Source organism: Electrona antarctica (assembly GCF_951216825.1).
Source record: "Electrona antarctica genome assembly, chromosome: 3".
NCBI classification, from domain to species: Eukaryota; Metazoa; Chordata; class Actinopteri; order Myctophiformes; family Myctophidae; genus Electrona; species Electrona antarctica.
In genome coordinates, this window is record NC_136808.1 from 36223303 (window position 1) to 36246975 (window position 23673).

The 23673-nt window shown below is 41.6% G+C and overlaps 1 protein-coding gene across 1 annotated transcript; it reads right to left on the reverse strand.

The window, feature by feature from the left end:
- Nucleotides 1-5678: 5678 nt before the first annotated feature.
- Nucleotides 5679-23515, reverse strand: lpcat2 (lysophosphatidylcholine acyltransferase 2). Its single transcript, XM_079498004.1, has 14 exons — nt 23152-23515; nt 22556-22698; nt 19624-19841; nt 19121-19233; nt 17871-17931; nt 17419-17477; nt 17011-17045; nt 16488-16542; nt 14973-15055; nt 12943-13068; nt 10571-10724; nt 9788-9886; nt 8808-8949; nt 5679-7855 (listed from the first exon to the last, which is right to left on the reverse strand). The coding sequence occupies exons 1-14, from the start codon at nt 23260-23262 to the stop codon at nt 7674-7676; spliced, it is 1581 nt and encodes a 526-aa protein (XP_079354130.1). The 5' UTR covers nt 23263-23515; the 3' UTR covers nt 5679-7673.
- Nucleotides 23516-23673: the final 158 nt, after the last annotated feature.

Sequence of the window (23673 nt, forward strand, 5' to 3'; positions counted from 1 at the left end):
ACAGCCACAGGAATAGAATAAGTTACTTACTTACTCTAGTTCCACATTAGACCAGGGACATTCAGCTGATTGTGAACCAGGGAGCACAACCCAGCAGGCCAAATTCATGATGACGTTATGATGACGTCCTCCGGTGACTCCTGACTCCAGGTCCTGCTGGGCAATGTTATTGCTTGGTGGGACCGCTTCCTCCTTCTTAAGATTAACTAGATCTAACTTCCTTTACTGAGGAATTCTGTGACGCTTACAGCATTGTCAGAGGTCACTCAAAAAGTAAAACATCAGGCTAGAATGTCCACTTTTATAGATAGAAGTGCTGTTGAAATATTGACAGGTGCACTTGTTCAATGTCAAAGTTTTATTACACAAGCATCCCTAAGATCCTTAAAAATAAGCTACAGTCGCCTCCAACTAAATTAGTCAAGTTGATTGACTATAGAGATGCCGCTGGAGGGCTCATCCGCAGATAACCTTGAATTATAATTTCTCTTATAATTAGCTCAAAGTGGAGGAGAGGGCACGACACATACTGGATTATTCAAAACCCAAATATCTAGTCAATATCTCTACAATTCGAATCTTGGGTATTTAATTGGTGCCATGACCCGGCTCGTGTTTTCCCGGTTGGGGAGTGAATGTATTGGAGTAACTCAGCCTGAAGCTCAAAAACCTAATATCTCCCCTGCATGGCCACGGGCAGATTCTCTCTTGCCCTACCGGTAGAATGTTTGGTTTCCAACACGGGACCAAGATTTGAATGTTGTGTCAAACTTACAATAATTGTGTCCCCTTCAGTTTTTGGGGTATTGGCTACAGTATTTGCACATAGTGTACATGGTGTCCTTTGCATTTGCCCGTCCTAACTATTATAAGCAGTGGCTGCCATTAATACAGAGATACGCGCCTGGGGAGCAGTTAGAGGTTAACGGCTAAGTGTCTTGCTCAGGGACACTTGGCACTTAGGGACGCGCTTTAGGTTGAAAAAAGGTGACCTTCTGATACCCAGGTGGCCTCTCAGTCTCTACCCACTCAGACACGGCTGCCAATATTCAAGTAGCAGAACGAATGCAAACTGAGTGACCGACCCAAAACAAATACAAATCTTAACTAGGTACAGACTCAGTGAGTGCAGTCTTGCGATCGAGAAAGGCTGCCATAGGCAGACCTGTCTCCCGAGAGAAGACAGACTATGCACCCACTGCACACAAAATTAAGTGGAAACTGAGCTACATTTCCTAACGATCTGTCCACTGCACCAAGACATCCAGAGACACATACTTCCCCCAGATTACAATCACCTGCAGAGATTTTGAAAACATGACTAATGACAAAAAACTCCCATATCTGCTGGGTGAAGTACAACAATGTGCAAACACAGCAGCAAGATTTGTGAGCTAGCTGCTGTGATGGAGAAGGATATCAAATGGAACATAACCACCCTAAAGACTAATGATTGTGTGCATTCCTCAATATCTGCATTGTGTGATCTTGGTACATAGAAATTGCCCCCCCCCCAGACAGCTTTGGGGGTGGGGGTATAGTTACAGCCACAGGGCGTAGAGAAGGGTTACACACGCTCTCACGTGGGAGTGTGTGAGTGATAAACTGCTTGCATGTGTGTCCTTGACCACTCAATAGTTCACTGGAGCAGTGGAGTGCTCAATACTCTACTCAAGGACACGCTGACAGGCAGCAGTACAGCTGCACGTTTAGGACTGTCACGCAGTGTCACGGTGACCCACGGTGCGATGTGGTGGCCCAGCATTGAGATATGGGGTAGTGTTGCGGTGGTATTTTTGCCTAAGACGTGCCTTAGGCAAAAATAAATCACACTTGTGTGAAGTGAGGGGCACAGCGAGGGCAGTATATTAGCCAGATTACGTCTTACATTGTCATTTTGTGCCCTAAACAAACATTAAAGTCCATAGACTTGGCTGGCAAAAAAGTTACATCAAAACGTGGTGCCTGCTGGCCTAGTGGTCCAGGCGCATGCCACATATATATAGGCTCTGGCCTGACAGCACGTTGCGTGTTCGAGCCCCGTTCATGACAAACTTTGCTGCATGTCTCTCCCTGTCTCTCTCTCTCTCTCTTTCCTGTCCGTCTTCACTTGAAACTATTAATAAAAAGGCACAAATCTTAAATAATAATAATAATTAAAGAAATCATAATGGCCCGAAACAAGCATTAATGTCCATAGACTTGGCTGGCAAAAAAGTAAATCATACATACCCTAAACAAGCATTAACGCTACTCTCCTGCTCTCTCTCCCATTTCCTTTCTCTATACAGTCTACACTGCAACTGTCAAGCCTCAAAAACTTTCCCAAAAATCCCTTCTTATCAATCTACAATTCAACCCTTAATTGTAGATTGTTAATATACAGTATGTAGGGCATAGCAGTGGGCATGGTTTTCTAGTTCCACTGAAAAATCGGCCATTCATGTTTCCCATAGAGATTTACAAAAATATGTGATCAATTATTTTAAGTCTATCAAGCCACCCAGGATACTGGTGAATCATGCCCATAAAACCTTTGATTCTGTGAAAAAATATAAATAAACAAATATAAACAAAGGGTATTCATTAAATGTAGTATATCATATCATTATTATTATCGAGTTTGAGCAGGCTGGTTTACAGCCAAAAAAACATTTTTGGCTGCATATTTGTGTGCTGTTTATATTTTACAGTTTTCTCCGCTGTTTTCTACCAGGGAGGGGAGGGGGCGGAGGGGGAATTGCTCTGATCGGCGAACCAATATTCTCCAGCGCTTGCTTCAAGCGCGCCCGTTCCTCTAGACAAGAAAGCACGCTGGCTGGGCCAGGCTAATACATTATAAACATGTCATGATTCGTGTCCGGGTAGAGCACTCGCCTTTCGACTGCAAGGTTATGGGTTATCCCGGGCAAAAGCAAAGCAAAGCAAAGTTACTATATTTACCCAGGGTAACTGGACTAAGCATCAGATACTTGTTTACAGCCAGGCCCTGCTCATAGAACATTTCATGGTAGTGGTTCAATGCCTTGCTCAAGGGCACTTCAGCGGTGGTAATTTTAACGTGCCGGTCCGGGGATACGAACTGGCGACCTTCCGGTATCAAGACCGCTCCGCAAACCGTTCGGCCACCGCTGCCAACTCAGCGTATGAGTAGCACGGCTTGATGTTGTGCGGTAAGTACTGGGAGCTGATGGTAGGTGTTGCGCTCCACCTCAGCTTTCCATCTCCCAGAGGTCTAGCGCATTATTATAAATATATATTATAAACCTTTATAACGAGTATTATAATGCCTTACAAGCAGTGAAGCACATTATAATGCATTATACATGTTGTAACAGGTGACCCCAACAGCATCAATTCGATGCTGAGGGTCTATTTTGGGATGAGGGAATATGGATTGAGGGAACATAGGATGGGGGAACATACAGTAGGATTGAGGGAACATGGTGTATTTTTGGATGAGGAAACAGATGTCTGAGGGAACATAGGCATGACCCCGTTAATTTGTGCATTGAAAACTTAAAGACACATTTCACATGTTCCACCTCGCCTGAGAGCCAAGTTACCTTTAGGAGTCTGGGAGGCCCTCGATTATAGGTCGCATCAAATTAATAGCCGCGGCCTGTCTGCTCTGACCTTTCCGTCCAGCTCTCCCCACCTCGATCCATCTGAAGGCCGCCTGCACACAAGCCTCAGTCCACAAACAAAAACACAGGATGCCTCCTCACTCTCACAGGACCTGAGAAGACCAAATGAGATTACGAACGCATAACTCTCACAATCTACTAAGACAGGATCAGCCCCCGGGGCAGGGGCTGAAATGGATACAGCGATACACAACAGCAACCCAGAGGAGAGAGCGAGAGGAGTGCGATTTATGCCCCTCCGTGCGGCGGTGTTGCGGACCGAAAACAGTCAATCTATAAGCGCACAACAGGCCGCGGACGTGACTCGTTGTGAGCTTGCAGATCGGCTATTTCTGGCGTGCGACACCATCATACGACAGAGTAAGAGAGAGATGGAGTGGGTAACCGGATGGGGAGGGGAGGGGGAGGAGGAGAGCCAGCCAGTGTTGTGGGTGGGAGGAAAAACAAGTGTGACAACAGCATGACTTAATTGATTCCATGCCATCTCATCAATTGTGATTAAAATGAAGTGGGGCCAGGTACGTTTGAAAAGGTTAAAACAAATTGAAGGTGGATAATCACAGCTGGTAATCACAGTCTAACAGCAGGCTTTTAATGAAGCGCTTTGCTCTCCATCATTCATCCTGTGCTCCTCTGCCAGTGTGTGTGTGAGAGAGAGAGAGAGAGAGAGAGAGAGAGAGAGAGGTATCTAGGGGCTACATAGCTGATGTATCTAAAGTGTTGAGCATGCCTCATCAGGTGGAGTGTGTCAAATCAGACATGTCTAATGTGGTCTGTGGGTCAGTGAATCTGGAAAGAAAGTCATTTACAGATCATGTTATTTTCCCAGGTATCTACACAAAGGCCAGCTAAGTGGAGGACAAAAGGTCTGACGTGAAGCACAAACCAACAGATTAAAGTTCCATTGTACAACTTTTACAGCACCATGCGCTGATTAAGCTTGAAACTTAAGAGTGATGTTCAGAGACTCAATACAGCTGGTATTGTCCAACAAATTAGCCTGTGGAACATCAGAAACATAGATCGATATCATTTACTTTTCACCTGAATTCGACTACCGGTAATTATTTCAGTATTTCTCAATGCTGAAACTGGAGCAGATGGTACAGTTGCTTATGGTTTTGAACTTCCAATATGTATAGGGTTCAGTATTCAAATATAAAATGAAGAATTCAATCAGAATCAAAATCCTAATCATTTAATGGTCCCATGTTTTTTTTTATGTGTACAAGATTTTGTGGTGTCATCTCTGCACTTTCCTGTGTTTTTCTCCCCGCAAACTGTTAATTTATTCAATCAATCACATTTCCAAAGTTGACATGTATTGATTAAATAAATTCACAGGGACAATTGTGTTCGGTTGATGTAGATACCAGTATTACTATTTGTATTTACTTCAGTTAATGCTAAAAAATAATGAAGATAGTTGTGATATCTAAACATTTTACCTCTTTTATCTTACCATTATGGAATAAAAATTCTGCTCATCAATTCTGGTTCTTATTGATTCCCTAATCAATAAGAACCAGAATTGATAAGCAGAATCAGAATCAATACAATTCTAACCATAGCCAATCCTACCAATATGTATGGACATTAGCTAACATTTTGTCCATTTGCTTTTGTAATGAGCAAGTAATACAAATTCAAATTCAGATATTTGTCTCTTGAAGCCGAAGCTTTTCACTTTTTTTTCTTTCCCCAATGCATTTCCTTTAATAAAATATAATTGGCCCTTGCCTCCGAATGTTCAAGTTGGGGGTTATTCCTGTAAATGGCACTGCTAACTCACCAACAGGTACTGACCATGTGTACTTGTGTAGATTCAGGACTTGTGTTGCAGATCCATATAATCATTTCTATGGAGAACTGCTGGCACCTGGTGGCCGTTTGAAGAACAGGAGGGGGTAGAAAAGGTATTCAGTGCCGCATTCACACCTCATTACAAGCAATTACAAAGTCTAAGAAACTACTGATTACAAGTTTCCTCACTGTGATATACAAAATCACAAAGGACACAACAAACAAAAGCAGAGTTAAAATGGTACTCGTTTTATTGCAAGAAAGCAAACTTTTGCTGTGTTAACAAAAAAATCATAATTGCGACGCATCCTAAATAAATAGCAACGCGGCCGAGATAATTCGAAGGCATACCCCCATTGGAATATGCTCTGGTGAATAGACACTGTTGCCTTTTTGCTCACAAATTGCCCTATTTTCAGCTGGTTGCTCTGCTTTAGTCGACTTAACGCTGTGCAGACACACTGCTGCATCAGCAACAACACTCTTCTTCAATGGAAATGCAAATAGATACAGATGCAGAGCAAAACCTTTAGCTAATTATACCGGCGTCTTACAAGGTCCATGTCCCTGAGCGCTGGTGAAACAGGGGAAACCACAGCATGTATGCTCTTTGCAGACATTATTTCCATACTGCACCACTGTGAGGTTGCCAGATTGGGCATTATAAAAAAAAAAGAAAAAAAAAGAGGAAGTGCAGTAATTAATTCTGCAACATATTGTCAAAAGGACTTTCCTACATTAAAAAAGTGAAATGTTATAAAATTGTGAGGTTTGGAAATCTCAGTCAATATAGACTGTTAATACCGACGCGGCTAGCATGTAGAAATACAGAGCTAGAAGTCTGGCTGTTGTCGATGCTAGGGTAAGCACAGTGTACAGAGGATTATTGAGGCTGCAGTGCACTAAGATCTAAAAAATATACAAGTCCAGGTAAAATGTATAATACAGTGTCACAATATTTAACCACGTAAGCTTTATTTTATACCTCAGCGTACAAAGGTGGTGTGGCAAAAATAGCCAATCTATTTTGTAGATCTGCTATTTTAGATCCTTTAGATTTTTTTGCCTTTAATGACATGCCCAAAATAGGGACGCCAGGCATATGCGGTGAAGACACCCCTAACACTGTGAACTGACTTGACACCCAACTTCCTGAAAAGTTATTCCCACTTGCACTTCAAGTTCCTACATGTTTTGTATCCTATTAAAATCACTTCATGTCAAAATAGTCTCTGTCACTGACAACCTGTACTGTTGGGTCTCAGGGAGGGTGTAGACCAGTGGTTCCCAAACAATTTAGCTCAAGAAGCCAAAAGAGAAATTAGATGTTTGCCTGGGACCCAAACTACAGTGAAAATATCAGATCTACAAGTTCAATATAGATTGCCTATTTTCACTACTTCTTAAACATTTGTGTTCTAATTTATGGAATTTATTTTTATTTTATTTTTCTTCACGAAATTACTGAAAAATAATCAATGAACCTTTTTTGAAAGGGTTTTGAAAATGATAATTAAAAACAAAATGTAGGAAACAAAAAAAATAAAAGGGACACATGAAAATGTATCCGGGACCCACCCCAGTGTTTGGGAACCAGTTATGAATGTGTATACATTTATACAACCACACGTCTCCACACTTGGAGCCTTCTCTTCACCCGACAGGGAGGAGTTTCACGAATGTAAACGCATGCACTAAAACATGCTATGCCTCCTAGTCTCCTAGACCAAACTGTAGGAATCGCAAGTACAGTGACAGAGATCATAATAATATCAATAATAATCTTTTTCTCCCGTGAGGAAATGCAGGAATTGAACCCCAGTGTGCCTGGTGGAGGGCATGAACTTTGCACCTGCTCACAAATGCACACAATGTGTTTGTCCGTTAGCATTTAACTATGTTAACAGACACTGAAGACGTCCGTTTCTAAAACCGTTGGCTTATGGCACACCTGCTCTTGCTAATCTTAATAAGGCACTCACACGTCATGATAATAATAATAAAAAAGGCAAGTACGCACCTGCCAATTTATACAGTGAGGTTCACTTAGCACTGCTGTGGTAAGAGCTAGTAGATTTTGCTTCTCCAGAAAGAAAATAAAAAAATAAAAATCAGTGCAAATAACTGTTTGAGTTGTCCATCTCCATGCAACAGATACACCCATCTAACTTTCAGTGCAGTCCAAAAAAGGAAAAATCCCACGTCCCCACTCCCTCCCAAATCTCAGTCATCTTTCTTATCAGACGTGCTCTCTTCCTGTTTGTCCACTGATTGGTTAGCGTAACTGGCCTGTTCCTCATCGTCCATCCCGGATTCCTGGAGGGCCTGGTATCGCTGGAGCTCCAGGTACGTAGTGAAGAGCTTGGCATACGCTGGATGACTCATGGCGAAGGCCTGGAACTCAGCTGTTACCAGGACGCACAGACAAAGACAGGGTCATTAATTAGAATAATTCAATTATTAGTATTTTTTTGCATATAATGTCATGCCCGAAATACGGATGCCAGGTTGACGGGTGGTTAACTCATTCCATGCCACGTGACGCCTTTGGACAGCTCCCCTTTATGTCCCAGAGTGCCACGTGACGCCTATGGACGCCTTTTTTTTTCTTTTGAATCCATATTTTGAAAATTCCTCTAATCTGGTGTGCAGGTGATGACATTCACATGACATGCACAATATAATTTCAATTTCTTTCTTTTATTTATAATGGGCTTCGGTGGCAACGAGGGCCAAAACTGGTGTCCACCAGGTGGCACTGTTAAGCAAAGCTGAACCCCACCCTTTTTACACGGCATTGCATTTATCATTCAGTGAAGAGTATTTCTCTGTGTAAGTGGAATGCAAATACAGTTCCAATGGATCCAATACACTTATTTCATCACAAGTTCTTTCTTTCAATATTTATAAAACCCACAGACTCCACCAATTTTACTGTCCCAAAAATAGATGATGTACAAGCTCACAACGCACCTTAAAAGCTGAAGTATGGAGATACAAGACGGCAATGATACATGTTCTCAATCTTTTCTGGATCAGGGCCAACTTGAAAACCTTGAAAGCATTTGCGGCCCTATGGGCGCATCATACATTTCTAGCGCATGGATATTTTAATGATGAATCAATCGATTTTGTTGCGGCTTGGATCAATGGAATCAACATTGAATACTTTAAGTTCTTATTTGTTGGTATCACTTTTTTAATATTAATGCCATCATTAGAATTAGAAAAGCCAAGGATTTGGGGGGCCCACTGGCCCACAAGTTGAGAACCAGTGATCTGAACTGTGTGTAGTGTATGTGTGTGTGTGTGTGTGTGTGTGTGTGTGTGTGTGTGTGTGTGTGTGTGTGTACACACCAAAGGTGATGAAGCCAGAGGCGTCGACATCGATGGCCTTAAAGAGCTTGGCCATGTTGAGATCAGACACGCCCAGAGTGGAGCGCAGTAGAGCCCTGAACTCCTCCCGAGTGATCCTCTCATCCTTGTCTGTGTCAAACAACTGACAGATAACACACAGCAACACATTACAATCTTTTAATATCGTTGCCAGGTCAGAAACCTCTTACAGTATCTGCACAATTCTAGTCCATCCTTAATCTACGCATTTATAGAAAATCCTGAGTTATACTTTCAAGTTATTTATGAATTAATTTATTTCATATTGAACATTAATCAGAGCAAAAACCTCATCTACCAACTAGTCTTTAGTAGATGAACATGTAAAAGGTCCACACCCCTGCTACTATAAACCTGATGTGCTCTTAATTGAATTTATTTTTCGTCATGTTTTTGGTAATTTTCAGAATATTTTTCAGAATACTTTATAAAACGTGGCATAGGAGAAAGGTGACTTCTAGATGAACTGTATTATCGATGAACTGTATTTGTTTTAACTATAAGTTCCATGTACAGGTCTATATGAATGTACTGCATGTGTCTTGTTTAAAATCAGGTTGTATTATGCGTTGCTGGTTGGAATGCAATTTATTATTTTATCTGATGTGTCTGATAATCCCATGTGGGATGGGTCAAGAAATTGTCTGGACACGGAAATAAAATATTCATGACTTCCTAGGGGAAATGTGGTCAGGTCATTCTGACCTACAATTATTATTATTATTCCAACAGTGGATAGAAGATTTAGGATTTATCAAAATACAGATGCATACAGTACAACGCAACAAAAACTAACATTTCCAAAAACAGAGAAAACAAATCAAACTTGTGTGAAGTGAACGGCACCCACAAGCAAACATTAAAATTGGCTGCCACATTGGCACCCCTCAAGAAACAGCAAAGTCGAACAACAGTGAGACAGCAGAATATGAGTTTCCCACCTGAAAAGCCATGCGCAGAACCTCTTCAGTGTTGGCTGGTCGACACAGGACGTTCACACCGATCACATACTCTCGGAAGTCAATGGTGCCATCTCCATCCTGGAGAAGGTCAAAGGGTTAAACCTATTTTCTTTAGTCACATGAACCCGTAGAGTCCCTAATCTGGGGTGGACATTCTGGGTAAATAGCCGATCTACAAATGGCAAAGACATTTAGGGCCCTATTTTGCGTGTCTTAAGTAACCAGGTCTTATGACTTAACTTAAGACCTGGAGGCATGGTCAATGCCGTTTGGCCACTCAGAATAGCCAAATGGCATTGACCACGCCTCCAGGTCTTAAGTTAAGTAATAAGACCTGGTACTTAAGACACGCAAAATAGGGCCCTTAGTGTAGAGGGAAATATAGTAGGCCTAGTATAGAGTGCTGGGGACCCCAATCAAAGTATAGTGGTTAAATTAACAAATTTAGACCTGATGTAACCTATACATTATTTTAACTTTCATGAGAGAGGAAGCTACCTCTCTGTCTCATACAACAGGCTTTTGTGTATCATTATAGCAATTGGTTTTTTTTAATAAGAATTTGAAGGTTTTCAGAAAACCTTAGGTTAGGTTTTAGAAGGCCTCAGGTCTAAATGGGTTACTAGCATTAATATTATATATATATATATTTTACAAGTTGGCCACCATGTCACATTGATTTTACAAATTAGCGGGTAGACTCTTAGCTAATTGTAAAATCTACGGTAAACACTACTGCGGCTTATTGCTTTATTATCTCACCCTGTCAAACAGAGCAAAGAGCTCCTCCAGCACCGGAGTGATGGGCAGTTTCAGGAAGGCAGAGAACTCTTGGATGTTGATGCGTCCCCCTTGACAGGAGGCGGCCATGGAAGCAAAGCCCTCCAACTCCGCCTTCATGTTGTCCCACTTCAGGCTGCATGGGGAGACCGAGCAAGGACACAATGACTTGATGTGAGGGTTGAGGAAATGGTGGGCGTACAGTAGGTGAGGTGAAGTGTTAGGTTTACAGCCAAATGTAATTTTTGTTGTACTATATTCTTGTTTGAAGTGTTAAAAGAACACTATTCATATGTCTTGGCCTGTCCTTCTGTACTGTATGCCATGTTCAGTCCTTCTACTGTGACACAGTATTCTTGTGCAATCTGATGATATGTCTGCCCCAAAGCAACCGGAACGAGTTAAAACACATATTCATCTCATGTAACCACTTATGCTCCGATTAATAAAATAGCTGACTGAGAAGCTTGACTTCACATCGTGTTGCGACTTGCGAGCGTGTACATCTGCAATTGTATTAGTGTACTTGGCAGCCTATTTATTTGTTTGTTAATTTGATTTTTATTTACTCTTTTTGAAGGTTTTCTGCCCGTAATGGCATGCCCAAAATAAGGATGCCATGTTCAAAGTGGTTAAAGGGATTATGATTCAAAGTCAGTGATGCAAGCAATGAACTGCAATGTAGCTCTAAAATATGGCAACTTGGCAAGACAAATGTATTTGCAGGGATTAGAAATGCACAGAAATTGGAAAGCAGCACTCACACAATACATCTAAAAACCAAGCACAGTGAGCCTGTGTGTCATAAATCCCCTGGCCCAGACATGATCCCCCCCAAAATATTGAAAGAGTTTGCATGTGAGATCAGTATTCCTCTTTGTGACATCATCAACAGTTCATTTGATGAAGGGGTCGTTCCTAGACAATGGAAAGAGGCTACTAAATCGTCCCCATGCAACATAGATGAATTGAGACCGATCTCATTAACAGCTCAACTCTCAAAAATATGTGAACATTTTGCTGGGAACTGGATTCTTAACGACATCACGCCAAACCTAGACCCCATGCAGTTTGGCAGCAGACAGAACCGTTCCACAACACACAATCTAGTCAGTTTAATGGACTTTGTTTATAGGTCCAGTGATGTTGCTGGCTCAGTGTGCACAGTAATTACAACAGACTTTGCCAAGGCCTTCGATGCTGTAGACCACACAGTGGCAGTGCAGTGTCTCCTTGATTTAGGAGTGAGACCAGGTCTGATTCCATGGATTTGCAGCTTCATGACTGATCGGCAACAAAAAGTGCGCTACCAAGGACACCTGTCTGATTGGGAATACCCCACATGTGGAGTCGCACAGAGAACCGTATTAGGGCCTATAATCTTCCTAGCACTGATCAACAGCGCCCTCCGGGATGGAACACACCACTGGATGATATGACCATGGCCCAGTCGTGGAAGCCCAAGGTTCCCTGCACCCTCCAAAAGACCCTGAATGGTCTGGACATCTGGGTAAACGAGCACAAAATGAAACTGAATCCAAGAAAATGCAAAGTCATACATGTCACTGGCATGAGACAGAAACCGGCCCTCCCAACATTCTCCATTGACCAAAACATACTAGAAGTGTGTGACTCAGTAAAGGTTCTGGGGGTCACCATTCAAGCGAACTTGAAATGGGACAGTCAGGTAGACCATATGTTGACCTCAGCCAATAGAAAGCTCTTTGTCCTATGTCGCCTGAAGAAATTTGGGGTCCAAGACCTTGAATTGGTTTCAATCTACACAGGCTATGTGCGCCCGGTGCTAGAATATGCAGCCCCAGTCTGGCACAGTTCCTTGACTGCCAGCCAGACTAAAAGTCTGGAAAGAGTCCAAAAACGGGCTTGCAGAATCATTCTTGGCCGGAGGTACTCGGGATACACAGGAGCTCTCCACACCCTCACATTGTGCACCCTAGCAGAGAGGCGCACCCACCTATGCCTTGACTTCGCCAGGAAGCTGTTCAAATCTAACTTCAGGAACTGGCTACCTCCCCTCAGAAAAGAGATCTCTGGACGTCAAACTAGAAATGGAGACGACCTGGACACCCCATCATGCAGAACTGAGAGATACAGAAAATCACCAATCCCATATATGTGTGGACTTTTAAATGATAGTGGATTTTAGATTTGAGTTTTACACCATTTGGATTTTTAGATAGGCTATTGCATTTTAGATTTGAAGTTTTATATTTGTGATCGGCAAAATAATTCAGTGTTTTTAATGGCACCTGTCTTTTAAAACCTGTGATCATGCTGAAAGTTGAATAAACATAAACTTCACATTTGGTTGATTTTCCAACCCTGGTTCGTACTTGAGTTTTCGGCTGATTTTGGTGAACTCCACCAGGCCAGCCTCCATGGGCAGTGTCAGCTCCCCAGCAGAGATCATCAGGCGGCAGTCTTCATATGTGTGGTCCGTCACTGGAACTCCCAGAGCCCTGAACAAGGACCGCATTAGAAGAGCATGGACAGACAGACACACAAATAATATATCACATATCGTTGCAGTCGGGCGAGAAACCTTGTATCTCCTTTTAATGTTTTAACATTCTTTTCCCATAAATTCACATCCTACGTCGTTATACTATTATGTCACAGAAAAGTAGCAAAATAGCCAATCTATAAGCTCACAATTGCGTCAGCCAGGATGCGGCACGTTGTGATCTTGCAGATCGGCTATTTGTGCTATTTCAGTTTTAATGTTTTTTTAAAGTGAAAGTTAAGTTGTTAAGTGTGTCTGTGGGTTTTATATATTAACAAGACTCAAGAGCTTGTGACTAAATATTAATAATAACTACACTGGATCCATTGGAACACAGTTCATTAACAATTTCCTGAAAGTAACAGTTTGACAGGTTTCCACCTGACAGCAGCGATACCATCCCCTACACCTATAAGACAGGAATATAAGATCTGATCACACACAGAGGCACATGCAGTGCTGTATGCCCATTATCAGGCCCCGGGAATACCCTTATTATTTTGATTATTATTATGATTATGCAATCAGGGAAGATGTGTGATTTCGATAACCCTTTGCAGGGATGTTCCTCTATGTCAGGACTACAGTAGTTGTTTTGTGTAGTTGTCTGTGTGCTTTGGCACAATTCTTGTCATTCTTCCGTTTTCCCACTTGAATGCCAATGACTGGATATTTTTGGGTTGTTAGCTCCATTTTGCTTGCAAGACCAGCATGCCAGGCGCCAGTGATCCTCACGTCATGTCCAAAGGATGTTTAGATGACTTGTTGCATCCATTTCAACATTCAGCTACTAGCTAGACATTCATTATACTCCTCAGTGGCAGTCTGCCAGTGCATGCCATTGCATGTGGCAGTCATCTGTATGGGCAGGGTGGTGTTGTGTACTTCATAAACAGGATAGTGGGGGCTATCGTCATTATTAGATATACTGTAAGTTTCTGCATCACAACATATCACAGTTATTGGCTGGGTTTCCCCAAACGCATATGGTGTAATACTTGTAGTGCTGCACATGCTCAGATGCCCTCTAGGCTGCACACAGACGCCTGTGAACATAGACATTCCATGCATAGATGTGCCACGCAATGGTAGGCCTCAGGCCTGGTATGGTAGGCCTCAGATCTACCATTCTGAAAATGTATTTAATAATATTTGGACTGCTGGACAGCTGACAGTAGGCTATCAGTAGTCCAAATATTATTAAATTAAATTTCAGAATGATAGACCTGAGGCCTACCATTGCGTGGCACATCTATGCACGGAATGTTTATGTTCACAGGCTTCTGTGTGCGGCCTAGAGGGCATCTGAGCATGTGCAACACCATACATCTTACACCATGTGTCCTTTGGGAAATAGGGCCATTATAGTTTGATGTTGGTGTTTGATTATGGATTAGTTTTAAGATTTTAAGTTTTATGGGCACCACTCACTTCACACAGGTGTGATTTCATTTCGTTTTTGAGTGGTGTAAACCACTCCTACAACTGGCTTTGTTAGTCTGTGCAGAAAAAATGATTTCATTACGTCAGACAGGCTATATAAGACCTTACACCACTCAGTTCACACAGGTGTGATTTTTTAGGTATTGTGAGGATAGCCTTCATTTATAGGAGGGTGGGATGACAGGATTCATGATAGAATGTTGGAAAAACTAAAACAAAGACAATTTTACATGCAATTGCTTTTCATTTGATTTTGTTTGAGTTCATTGTTCCTTTTAGTTTTTTTTAATTTAGTTTTAATATTAGTTTCAGGGATAATAAAGGTATCATAATCTAAATTACCTTTTCCCTTTTTAGTTGTATTCGTAGTTAACGATAATAACCCTACAACAACTTTACACATATCTAGATGCTTACTGAGCCATGGTGTTTCGCACGGCGCTGGCAAACAGGGGTGGGCTTTTCTTTTCCTCCTCAGTGGGGATTTGTGTCGGAAGGAACTGAGGAACAGAGACAAGACCAGTACAAATAAAGCCTCCAACAACTCATCATCTTGTGTTAAAACACAAACAAATATTTCCGTCATTAGAGTAAATCTTCATAGTATGTACAATTACTAAGACTGATTAGTAGTGAGTTTTACACATGATTTTATTCAGCTCAATGGGTAAAACATGCTATTAATGAAGTTTGATTCCCACTGCACTGACTGCAGTCAACTTTAAAATGAACGTGTGCAATCTGTGATAAAGCGTTTTAGATCATCTCTTTATTCCTTCTTTCTTTATTCGGATCCACGGTAGCTTCCATAAAGTGGTCGCTAATCTTACAATGGTGCTGCACAGGGTGTGCATTAACGTCATTAATGGCATGCCTGCGTTGCTGCAGGAACGAGCTGAGCCTGATAGTCAAGTTCTGTAGGCAGCACAGAAGTGCCATTAATGACACTAACACACACCCTTGAGTGTAATATTGCTATAAAACAGTTACCCTTTAAAAAAAACACGTCAACTCAATTTCATTATAACTAAGATATTTGATTAAAAAAGCATTTATTTTAATGACCGGTGTAGCCAATACGACTGAAGATTTACATGCAAACGCCTAGCTTTAATAGCTAGTAGCCACTGGCTGCGGGGACTGCCCAATACAGCTGTTTTTTCATGTTTTGATTAGGTGTGCAGTGATGCTGGTTTGAAGCACGGGTAGAGAGCGATTTCAACCAATCAGATTTCTAATTAGAATCATTCTTTCTAATTATACAACTACCTGTTGTATAATTAGACATAATGCAATACAGTATACCATAGAACCACCATTTGACCCTCATTGAAGCATGAGGGTTTGCTTAGATTTAAGCATTTAAGCAAATTCTCATTTCCTTAAATTGTGGGGGAATACCAGAGTTACAAGGAAAGGGTTTCATACATTAACATCAAAAGTCTTGCTCAATGGCACCTCAGAGATAATTGTTCAGGGAGGGCAGAGTACTGGTAAATGGTGAAATTATAAAGTGCCTTTCTCCAAAGTGCTTTATAATGTGCATTGCATTCACCCATTCACACCACCACAACAGCAGAGGAAACCATACAAGCCAGCAACTTGCTCACTCTGAGCAGAATAGAATGGTTAAGTTAAGTGTCTTGTACAAGGACAGAGGAGCGGGAGATGGAACCAGGACTTTCCAATTCAAAGATGAAAGCTCTAGCGTTCTACTTCCTGAACCATTGTATGCCCCTTTTAGTTTCTAGCATAGATTCCCAGTCCAGTTTTTCCCCCACCAGCCTTGGGATTTTAACTGGCAATCAATCATTCGCTAGACTACTTTTCTAAAATGTAGGAAATTATTAGAAAACCTACGATGAATGGATGTGCAAATATATTCTATGGCGCTGCTTATAAAGAAATATCGGAAGAAAGGCTGCATTTTACCTCAATCTCTACAGTAGTGTAGAGCTGTGACAATGTAAGAAGCAGGAGACTCTTCCTGAATAATGAAATCAATGAAAACAAAAGCAACAGAATAGTTAGTGATATCTTGTAAAAGAGGCCAAAGGTTGTTGTTTTTTGTGTTAATGCTGTTGTGCTATGCTGACTAAAACATTAAGATGTTGATCGTGCCATGCCATTAACAAGGAACTTCAAAGTCCTTCCTCATTATTGCTGCAGTATGTTTCATCATTTTGTAAGTGCACAAGATCCGAGAAATGGTTCAACTTCCTCTAATATTGGTGCTGAATAAACAATGCAACTCTGTAATGGCTTGACCTTGGGGATTGGAGCTAAAAAAGACTGACTCCACTAATTCAAGTTTCGTACCAGTACGGACTGGTAAAAGTTCATATCTGTTAAATAGGTGGTATCTGAAAACAATGAGTCTATACTCAGTCTCTATACTACAACGACTTCAAGCTTAGGTCCAAACAATTACACCACAAAAAGAGTGGACACTTACGAGCTGAAGCCTTGCCATGTCCATGTCACTGTGTCCTGGTAGAAAGAAAAGGAAAACACACACACACACACACACACACACACACACACACACACACACACACACACACACACACACACACACACACACACACACACACACACACACACACACACACACACACACACACACACACACACACACACACACACACACACACACACACACACACACACACACACACACACACACTGGAAAGTAAGTTATTAGATATTTCTAGTATAATAATAGCAAAGGTGAAAAGTATTTCATAAAACAGAATGAAATAATACAAAAGATCTGTTCAGTTTTTTCTGTGCAACGATAACACTGAGTATCATATGTAGTTGTGTGCATTTGTCACACGCCGAAAAAGCGCGTTGTACCTACCAGCTTGTTGGGATATCTCATGACGACAGGCTGTACTGGGACCCCAGGGATGAAGGCACCTTAGTTACAATGACAGAGCGATATGGTGGGTTAGGGTTAGAAGCTCACAATGTGCCGAGTCGTGAGCTTGTAGATCAGTATATTTTCCCTATTTGACGTACAGTGTAGTATGATGGAAGGTTTTTCTTTTTTTAAAACATATGTTTATTGATTTTTCTTTACAACATAGTATTTTCAAAGCAATTATCCACATATATTTTTCCCCCCACATGATGCAAGGTTTGAGTGGTCCATATTTAAGTAAACACAGACGACCAGACTGGCAGTTGAATTGTCCATTATGGAAAGCTCGTCCCTGATATCTGATATCTACAGTATATAGGTTATAAATCCTCAACACATTATTCGAGTCAGGTGCAGGTTTTATTAATATTAGGAGTATATAAACATACCTTGTTTGAAAGTTATAAGACATGAGCGATTTGTACATGTCCCTTCAGGGAAAATCAGCACCTGGAACAAAGAATAGAATCTAACATGCATTTCATGTAAAAGGCCATGGGTATTAATTATTAACTGGTAGGGTTTATATTTTTTCTGTTATAACACCTTTGTCCAAAGGGCTTTACAATGTGTGTAACATGCACCCCTTCACATTCCTGCCAACACTCCCGGTTCTAGCTCAGTTATAATCTCCCTATTTAATGTGCAAAGTGTGTTGCTTGACACTGCATTCATTCAAACTCTCTACTCAGTTTGCTGCTGAAATCTTATCAATTGCAGTTCACTTGGTGCGAGAACTTACCCCTTTGACCTCTAATACACATACATATTACCACTAGCCACGCACAGAATAAATTGAGAATAATTTTGTTATGTTGCTATTATTATTATTTTATTCTATGGCTCTTAGAGGAGCTATGGTGTAGGGATTAGATATGGCGCAGGGTGTGTTGAGGGTAGGCCATTTGCCGATACCTTACAAAATCTCCCTAACAGAGAAAGGTTATCTCTCACATGATAATGTGGGCAGTAGTTACAAAGTTACATAATGTGGGCACATTATGTAACTTTGCGATAGTAATTTTATTTGATTTAGTGACGTCAAGTGATGCAAGTGGTGGCGACATCAGTCCAAGCCCTACTACTTAAAACTTGGCAAGAAGGCATGACCAGGTTAATTGTAAAAAGGATAGCCACGGATATGTAGCTGATCTCCATTGAGGAAGATGGGGGCTTCACAAAACTTGTGGCAAACCAGGATTATGTGATGCTGAGCCACAAATTGTTTACAAAAATTGACAAGATGTATTGTGAATGCAGCAAATTAATATAGCGCCACTTGCATGAATTTGGCATATTTGCAGAGAAAAGGTCCTTTTGCACACCTACTGGGACAGGTACGTAGAAGCACACAAGTCTTGCACACTATCTTCACTTACAGCAGTAATTTATTTGGCTACAACGTTTTGGTCTCAACGACATTCATCAGGTACTGTACCTCCTCCCAAAATGAACAGATTATAAATGGTAGGGCTGTTCTATGAGACCCTATGATCGGTGTGTGTGTGTGTGTGTGTGTGTGTGTGTGTGTGTGTGTGTGTGTGTGTGTGTGTGTGTGTGTGTGTGTGTGTGTGTGTGTGTGTGTGTGTGTGTGTGTGTGTGTGTGTGTGCGTGCGTGTGTGTGTGTACAGTATCTGACCTGTGGCCAGTGCCCCTGTGACTTGGCTCTACTCTCTATCTCTCGGATGGTGTTCTTCCTGGAATCTGGATCCTTTCTGGACACCAGCACTGGCTGGAGGCAACGAATAAACCCTGGGGCGAGAGACAATACACACACACACAGGCACACAGTCATACCCCTTGCACAGCACAGGGATCAGACCATAGTTATACTCTTCGAACTGCTTCAAGGACAAGCTGAAACAAGACAGGCTGTACCAAAACAATAGCCATCAGGCCTAAATTCTTCTTCAAGTTCCATAATGCAAAACAAAATGCCACGATCTTCTCCATTCTGTCACACTACTGCTGCTGAACTCTCCAACATCCCACAAGTCCAAACACGATCATTGTGTTTAACAGACAAAGAAACCTTGACACCAGAGTTACGCCCCCACAAAGCCATAACGAGCAACCACCATCACCCTTGTGTTGAAATAAAAATAAGTAAATAGGAAAAGGAATAACAATGACAACACTCACTGCCAAAGATGGGTGTCGCCAGGTTTTCGGTGCGGGACACGGTGGAGGGCAGGCCCGCCACTACGCACACGATCCCATCAAAGAAGGTGGAGTGTGGGGCCACTGCCAGGATGGGGGCCTCGTTGCTGGTTACCTGCTTGCCCTTCACCACCACTCTGAAGCCCATGCTGAAGTAGTAGGCCCTTCCCAAGAACGCCATCACTCTCCGACACATGAACCTGAACGAACAGAACCACATCCAAGATGAACGGTTGGGACTGTGACACTTATTACATAGTCGCCCAATGGAAATTATTTGAGACAATCGCAATTGTTTTTGCATAATCGTCATAATAGTTTCCATGTAGCCTAGAAAAAGGTTCATACATTTTCAAAAACATTTCCCAAATATTGCAGAAAAAGCTGATCTACAAGGCTTACAACACACTTCATGTCATGTTGTAAGCTAGTAGATCAGCTACTTCCGCTATTTAAAAAAAAATCATGAAAGTATTAATGTGTCAGTAATTTATTTTTATATTTCAGTTATGTGTCTGCCTGTGCAATTTGTGATTATGAAGCAAAAATAAATAAATGAATAAATAAAAGTTGCATTCATATGTTCCAATGTTTAATGCCAAAATACACAATTAAATCGTGTGATAATTAATCGTCAACTTAAAATTGTAATCGTGACAGCCCTGCCCCTAACTATGAAGTCAAGTAGGTCTACAACACTGAACCACATTCAACCTGGCATTCCTATTTGGGTGTGTCACTATAAGTGAAAATGTTGGAAGAATGTTGTCGCACAGCTATTATTGTGTGACACTGTTGCTCAATGAAGAATACAGTAGGGCTTAAGTTGTTGATCAGTCTAATCGATTCGGTCGCTAAAAGATCTATTAGAATTTTTTTGCATTGATTTGTTGATATATACAGTATACACACTAGCCTACAGTATATTTAAAAAATAAAAACATGCTTCTCAGTATTTGATTAATCAAAAAAGGAACCCATAGATGCATCGCTAAGAAAATACTCGATAGTTGCAGTGCTATCAAAGCAACAGCAGCCTATTCGGCAACACAGGGTTTACGAAGTAGAGGACGAGAACGTCATTGAATGCATTTTCAAGGCCTTTCTGCTTCATTAGTAAAGTGGGGATAAGCTGGGCAGAATAGGTAGAGGCAGAAGATGCCACCACTGGCTATGAGCCAGACTCTAATACCAGGAAGATCATGATTAGGTCTGTGCCTAATGTGGCATGGCACAGGCTTTGTTCTGTTTAAGTCAGTACATAGGGCACCCCGCAAGTGAGGAACTGACTGCAATCTCAAACCTCTACAACTGATGCAGAACGACATCACATCCCTCACACCTCTGGGTGTATGCACTCGCACAACACTGGTGGTGACAAGAAGACGCCTGTGGGCATGCCACCACCCGAAGACTGACTATGTTTCATGCGACTTACTCCAACCTTACACTTTGTACTGTAAATAGCTCTAGATACGAGTGTCCGTTAAATGTGTCAATTATAAATTGATCAAGTCTTTTCAATAACTTGGTATCCTGCAGTGGCATGACTTGGCACGGAAGCAATACTTGTCATTCATATAATCTTTAACCAAACCTTTGTGATAACCAGATATGCTGTATTTTACTAAGTATGCAAGTGTATGGAATTTCCCCTAACGTCCACTTTAATAACTTCCTCAAATAAGAAATAACTATAAATGAAGTTAAGGAAGTGGCAGTTTTACGAGTGTTAACCAGTGTATAAACCATGATACTACATCAATTATTGTGAATAGATCCTCAGTACACCATGTACAAAAATATGAGCTGCCAATATAAAACACACATGGATGTGTGACAGTATATGCTATCAAGATAGCAGATATTACTTAAATCTCAAACGTGTACGAATATTCAGTACAACTTTAACTGTCAACACACAAAACGTATGAGCTGGTTGCAGCAGTAAATTAGTCAACAGATAACTAAGGCCTTGACCCAGATAAGCGCTCTCTTCCCTGGCTGTCACATACACATCGTTTCCTCACTGTGTCAGTAAAAAATATGTTTGTGGTCTATCATTGTTCACAGCGAGGTCTGCAGATGCATTACTCAACAATTGGCTTTCTTGCTTTATAATACAGTATAGCACAGACCTATGGTGTGGCAATTCGGTCTGTGAGAAACACTCCAGAACAGTCTCAAGGTGCACGGCTCAACAATGTCATGAAACTGAGAAACCAACCAGCTCACAGTAAATGTCATGGTCACACTTAATCACTTATTATTTTTACACTTGTCATGACGCTGAGGAAGACCTGTTAGGTTAAAACACGTCCATTGCTCTGTCTGTGGAGAGGTCAAATAAAACTACGTGAAAAGGACATTTACTGCTGGCTGTTTTCTCATGTTCACAATTAGGTCTGCCTACTAACCAGCTGAGCAACCAGGACACCCTGACGCAACAGTGCCAACTGTCAATACTATTGACTGAATTTATTTGGTGATAGCACAGAAATTTCAGTCTGCAATTGCATGAACCCCTGTTCCTGTTGAAATACACTATCATGGGTTTTCTTATTGATTCCTGTGAACTCATTTCAGAAGTGTATCCTAATTAACTAGTTTCCATGTTGTTACAGAGGTGGTACAATGTAATCATTTAGCAGCCACAAATAACAGTAAATAGTACAATAAATATGTACCGTCTGCAAGTAGAGTGCAAATATCGAGAGAAGGTTCTTTCGCGTCATGCAACAGCAATGTTACAAGCATGCTCCTGTCTGTGTATTGTATTTGACAGTTATGACCAGGTACTCTGATTGCTAGGTGGTCTTGATGATGGGCTGTGAGTTTGAGTGTTTTTCGGGGGTGTTTTGGATCCCTCTCAAAAGATGTGTGGGTGGGGTGGGCATTTCATTTTTTGAGTTACCGTCTCCAGCCTGTCATGGGCTCCACTGCTCCTTTCATTGGATGCATTAATGTTATTATGACAGCCACCGGCCATGTCACCATGAGAACCAGGGAACACAGGATGGCTCGAACAGGGACCAGGAATATCCCAAGGAGAACACACTGAAGAGGAGAAGGGGAGCACACACACACACACACACACACCCCAACATAACATAACATAATGTAGTCACAGATACAATGCAAAGAATGGTACAGTCTGACCTATGACATACATACATAGTACATGGCTGCACAGACCAGAACTAGTAAGCACACGATTAGTCTACTCTAGAGACCACACCAAAAGGATTTCTAGAAAGCACACAACGGCCCTATTGTTTATGTTTTTTAAAAGAAAAATGAATTGGTGTGGGGCACACAGGCTTTGCGAAAGGAATGCCAATGTACCATACTCCATAGATAAGCTATAAGTCATTGCCACACAATGTGCAGGCTACCTGTCTGTGTACTGCACGTTCCCTCAGTTTGGAATTAGGCTTGGGTGTTGGGCTATTTATTATTTCTTAACAGAATCCTGATGCAACCAGAAGTCGTACAGACAATAGCACTCACTTTAATGATGTCAGCCTTGCACAGTTTGGTGTCTTGTATGAACGGGTTGATGACAGGGGGCAGAAGCAGGGACTGCTGCCGTGGTAGAGCGCACACCCTCTGCGACGGCATGTTGACACGGCGTGCCGCGGCGGAGCTGCTCGAAATGCTGAGGTTGCTGTTGTTCTCCCCTCTTTTTCTTCGTAGTTTCTATATTTTATTGTGTTTATTATACCGCCATCCTACGACGCAAACCTGCCATCTGTCGCCATTATAGATGCTGACATCGCTCACATGGAGGTGATCGGTGACCGTACAGAGGACGATTAGATTATATCCTTGTTATGGTTCAACTAGCAGTCTAGTCTAGATGCTGTAAATCCCATAGCCTTGTGGGTTGATGTAGTTGTGATTGGCTGTGTGGTTGTTAAGCAACCGCTAAACATGGGCACGCGTTTGACATCTGACTGGCCAATCACAGTTCGACCCTCTGGGCTATGGGCGGTTGACGGTTATCGTTGACTAATGGAATGGATTTTTCTA